The sequence below is a fragment of the Buceros rhinoceros genome, unplaced genomic scaffold (assembly GCF_000710305.1).
Source record: "Buceros rhinoceros silvestris isolate BGI_N320 unplaced genomic scaffold, ASM71030v1 scaffold12500, whole genome shotgun sequence".
Taxonomy (NCBI): Eukaryota; Metazoa; Chordata; class Aves; order Bucerotiformes; family Bucerotidae; genus Buceros; species Buceros rhinoceros.
In genome coordinates, this window is record NW_010390225.1 from 1 (window position 1) to 5,268 (window position 5,268).

Below are 5,268 nucleotides of genomic sequence, written 5' to 3' on the forward strand. Positions count from 1 at the left end.
CTAAAATGCAAATTGATTTTTTTTTTTTTAAAAGCAGATAAAATATTTAATATTTTAGTAGGCAGTTTCTGGAACTGGACACGTTCTTGCGATGTTTTCTCCCTTGCCTCTGCAGCCCTCTCTCCCATTTGGTTGCTGTTGATCTTTTGGTTTTATGGACTGTTAATCAGAGCTGTAATCAGTCACCTATCCCAAAAGTAATAGTGCTATCTAAAATTGGGAATAACCTCCTTAACACCAGTTTAGTATTAAGAAGCAGCGTGTCTTTATTCGCAGCGCTGGATGCACGGGGGATCATTCCGCCTATCGTCCCTGCTGAATGATGTCTCAACCAAAGCTTATCTCACCCGGTTACATACACACTCATCATTTCTCCAGCAATAGTCATACGTATTCATTCTGTTTCTTGGGACTGATTAATGTTTTTGCACAGTCATTGTGCATGTGGCCTGGACTCGGAGGGGCTTTCATGGCGGTCTTTTGGAGAACCCTAGTGGTGCTGCAGAGGTGTCTCTTGCTGTCCTGTCCATGAACTCCTTTTCCCATAGATGGTTGTGACTTGGCTTCATAACGGTTTGCCACAGTTTGTTGGGATTTGTGCTGGGTTCAGCCAGCCTTTGGGCTGTTCAGTTCCTTCTTATCTTTACTATCTTGTCTCCCCCTCAGGCCGTTCAGTTCCTTGGTATCTCTATTGTACAGGCTAGCGTTTTCAAGGGAACACATAGCAGAGCCAATTTTCACTTTTTTCCTTCCTTCTCCCCAGCTAGCATCGCCAGTTATTTGAGACCCTTTGTTAAAAGAGCTTCATAGTATTTATTTGAGAATTTCAGTGTTGCTGACTTTTTCAAGGTCCAGTCCGCTCCTTGCAGAAAGATTTTGCAAGATGTTACCCTGTATTTGCTCTTAGAAAATACAGAATTGAAAAGGACTTAAGGTTAATCTGTGCTTGTTACTTTAAGCTTCTGGGTATCTAGATTCGTGATTAAATACCTCAGTGAGAAATACTGCTCTTACACCAGTGGTTCTCTGAGATTAGAACTAGCTTTAAGTACTTTGTATACGCTGGTAATGTCCAGTGTGTCCGCTGCAGTTTTTTTATATTAGTGTTTTATTTGTTAACCCTAACAGATGATATTCAGATGATTAAACTGTTTCCTGAGCTGAAGAGCTAACTTCATCGTCTTCTTTCTTTTTCAACAGGTTGTAGAATGGAAATTCTGGATAAAACAATCAATAGTTACTTTGATGTTTGGCTTGGACCCAGAGGTAAGATTTGTCAAACATTCACTACATAAAACTGATATATAAGTGCAGATGTTAGATCATAAGAAACAGCTTTCCTCTAACGTCCTGACTTTGACAGGTGACTACTTTTTTTAGTGTCTGCAAAGCATCAAACTGTGTGATTCTGTAATAAATAAAAAAAATCTAATGCTTTTGATCTTTTGACTTGACCAGCTGCTGATTTTTCACCTGTGACAGTCACAGGTGCTATTCTTCTTACTATCAGTTAAGCTCATGTTGTTAGTCTTAGTGAATGACTTCTCTCAAGCTCAGATCTTTGCTGGCTCTTTTTAATTTAGTAATAGCTTTTATTTTAAAATAATTCTTTTTTTTAATTTGCATTTGATGGAATAAAAATACTCTTGCTCTCATAACTAGAGCTGCTAAGGAATTTTTCACTGAAAACCCCTAGTTTTTGGAAAGCATTGCTTCTTTGAAACCATTCTTTTGAAAGAAACAATCATTTTGGTAGTGTTTTTCACTGGAAAAAGTCTACAGGTAGAGAACAGCAAACCTGGTCAGCATGAGGAAGGGAGAGGCAATGGGACTGGGACAGGCCTTGTGGTGAGGGCTTCTTGCTAGGGTAGAGATGGCCCTCTTCCACCTGGTCCTGACCAGGGGCAATTAAATATCAGCATCCTGTACAGAGCGTGCATAGCAGGGCTGCTCAGTGGCATATTCTTTCTTCCTCTGACAGCTTCAGTAGCATATTTTCTACTTCTTTCTTTGTCCCAGTGAAATTCTGGTGTTGGTCCTGCTCCCTTGAAGGACAAAGTTCACAGAAGGTGGAACAAGCCTCTGATCCTTCAGTGTGTTTTTTGTTTGCTTTTAGTACCTTGGTGCCCTTGTTGCCCCTGTCTTTGTAGTAAGACTGTTTAAATAAGCTGATGTTCTGATATAACCTACTGCATGTGCTGGCATATGGTCTATATTTGCCATGTCTTAAGAATAATGAACCATAATGGTGGCAAATCTAAACAATTCCCCAACTTTCTTTACTGATTCCCAACATTCATTTCAAGTCCTCATTTCTTACATTCAAGATCCATGTATGACTCAGAGCTGTGATTGCCAGCAGTACTTGAATTGCTCATTTATGGTTTGGTAAACCTGGCTTCAATCCTTTGGGCAGACTTCAGTGAGAGGAGTGAAATATTGTGGTGTGGCTGTGCATGGACAGCCCACTGGTGGTTCAGAAGGTACTCATCTCAAGTTTTCCCCTGATTTCCTCTTGTTCAGGGTGTTTTTATATGCTTTTCCTGCACGGGCAGCGTGTTACCAGCTTGACTGGTTAGTCAGACTGGACTGACTCCTCTTGTGTTTCATTGTTCACACAAGGACTCAAAAACTTAAAACTTTTGAGTAGCACATACATAAGTCTAATTGTGTTAGTGTTGATTAGAAAATAATTATCAGGATCTGCTTCACTCTTAGCTTCGCTGGGGAAATCAAACCTGTACTACTGGGAAAAGTTGGTTTGAGAGAATAGGTGGGAGAGAGTCCTTGAAGCTTTTCTTTGTAATTTAAGCTCATCTGTGGTATTCAAGATGAACAACAGTTCTGAATGGTAATGAGTATTTTAAAATAATAGTGGTAATAATTTATTTTTGCCTTGGGAAAATAATTCTTCCTTCTTTATTTGACAGCTGTATAACTAAAATCTTATTGTTTGCAAAGGTGGTTTGTAATTAGCAATATGGCCCTTAGTAACAGGGCTAGCTGCTCTTCCTTTGTCTTTCTATGGTATTCTGGTGCTAGAAGCATTTTGGGTACAGCTTTTTCTGGATGCATTGAACTCTTCACCCTACAAAATGTGTTTTGTGTGTTTTTGTTTGTTTCAGACCCCAGAGTAAAAGGATGGCTACTTCTGGAGAACTATACACCTACCTTTATCTTCTCAGTCTTGTACTTACTAATCGTATGGCTAGGACCAAAGTACATGCGGAACAAGCAGCCGTTCTCCTGCAGGGGCATTCTAGTGGTCTACAACCTTGGACTTACACTGCTTTCTCTGTATATGTTTTATGAGGTAGGAGAAAAGGGGTTGGGTCGGTTATTTTGCAGTATCTTTTAATGATATTGGCTTACACTGAAAGTTTTCTGTGTGGACATGCCTCCTAAATCTGGAGAAGCATCTGCAGAAATGTTGCAACTGTTCTTCGATGCCACTTCTCGGGAGTAAGACTGTAGTTGTAATGTTGCCTCTAAGGATGGTATGAAACTAACCTTTTCTCAAACTTCTATACTGATCTTGGTTAGCAATGCATTTCTTCCCCTCCGTGCAAGTGAAGGCCTGTTCTTTCAGTGTGAACTTGTCTGCTCCTTCAGTAACTCCTTCTTGCCTAGAAGTCGTGCTCGACGTGATTGTGCTGGTGGATTGTACAGAGTACTTCATAGCAAAACTAGGGCTTGATTTGGAGTGCAAAACTTGTTTTATTTAAATGTGTTTAATCGTGCACACGCTTTTCACATCTATTTCTGTAAGCTTGCGATGCCTTCTTTTGTGTCTTAGTTTTGCTGAAGCAGATGCATCAACGCCATTGTGATTAATCTGTTTCTTGGAAGTTAAAATCTGAACATACAAATGTATTTCAATTTGAATTGGACTTCTGTGGAATTATTTTCTTTCCTAACAAAACAAAGATTTGGGCACTATAAAGTCTTCCACTTCCCGGTGAGCACTTCAGCTGCTTTTACTCAGAATTGTATGGTTTTTATTGAAGTGAAAATGAAGAGCTGTGACGGTGTAAATACGAATGTGGTCAGAAAATGAGTGTGTGGCTTTAATGTACAAAATACTCTGGCTTGCTTTTAACCGAGAGATTTAATTTTCAACACACAATTACAAACTAGATCTAAAACTACTGATGTACTTTTTCTTTTCTTTTTTCTTCTTTTATCTTTTTTTTTTTTCTTTTTCTCCCCCTCTCTCTTTTTGGCATTTGGTTAGAAGTATATGCAAGTTGTAATTCTCCTTTAAGTTTGTAGTTGATTTTATAGTGTTTAACAAGGTGAATGTTTAGAAAAGTGGTTTATATTTAAAGATATTTCTCTTGTGTCTAGTCAAAAACTGCTGAGTGGGGTTATTAAGGACTTTGATATTTCATTCGTCGGGGGAGTGGTTTTGGATTGATTAGGTACTTGGAACAGCTTGTATTCTTGACATGCTTACATTTCTGACCTCCCTGTCAGGATTTTATAATCCAGAAAGATTGCGTGTCAATCTGTGTAAATTTGTCTGGAAGTGCTGTTGCAGTGGACTTCATTATAATCTGCATAAAATAGTGCAGATATTATTTATAAATACATAATAATCTATTGTTTTAACTGCCAATTATGTTATTGAGGGTTTACAAGTGCAGCTTTTCTTCAGTTTTACTGAGCATGGTTAAAACTCTCAGGATAGCCAATCTTTTCTTCTTGAATACTTGGAATAGTACTCATGGTTTCCAGATGAAAATTACTGTAACATTCTGCAGTGTTACAAAACCTGCTGATTAATTTGAAAAATAGAAAATATCTGAACTGTTCATCTTAAATGCCTTTTTCTTGCTAACGATGAACTAGTTACCAAGAAAGGACTACTTATTGTACGCTGAGGGAGTCCTCGTACTTGTAAGCAGCTGAATAGCTTTTATATTGTCAAGGAATGAGACTACTAAAATACAGTGAATATTAAGGCTTCTCTTTCCTATACAGTGAAACACGTTATGTCATACATATTGCTCTTAATGTAGTGTTACCTGTATGGAAGAGTTCATCGGTATTGCTGTAAACATACCTTCTCTTTATAAATGGGAATACACAAAGCTATGGAGTTATGAGGACTATTAAACTCACAATAGTTGCAAGGAGACGTGTTTGGCAGAACTTACAAGCTAGACGTGAGGGCAAGTGATGTTCAGCAATAAGGAAATGATCCCATAAAAATGCTGCCAAGTATGAAGTCGTGCAGACGTAACGCTGTGCTGATTGATGTTTTCA

General features: G+C 38.5%; 1 protein-coding gene across 1 annotated transcript in view; it reads left to right on the plus strand.

Moving 5' to 3' along the window:
- Window positions 1-1,203: 1,203 nt before the first annotated feature.
- ELOVL5 (ELOVL fatty acid elongase 5) overlaps window positions 1,204-5,268 on the plus strand; it is a 17,071-nt gene continuing 13,006 nt past the window's right edge. Inside the window, exons 1-2 of the mRNA XM_010136997.1 lie at window positions 1,204-1,266; window positions 3,126-3,313. Coding sequence (XP_010135299.1) covers window positions 1,209-1,266; window positions 3,126-3,313 — 246 coding nt within the window. The 5' untranslated portion in view covers window positions 1,204-1,208. The remainder of the gene's footprint in view (window positions 1,267-3,125; window positions 3,314-5,268) is intronic.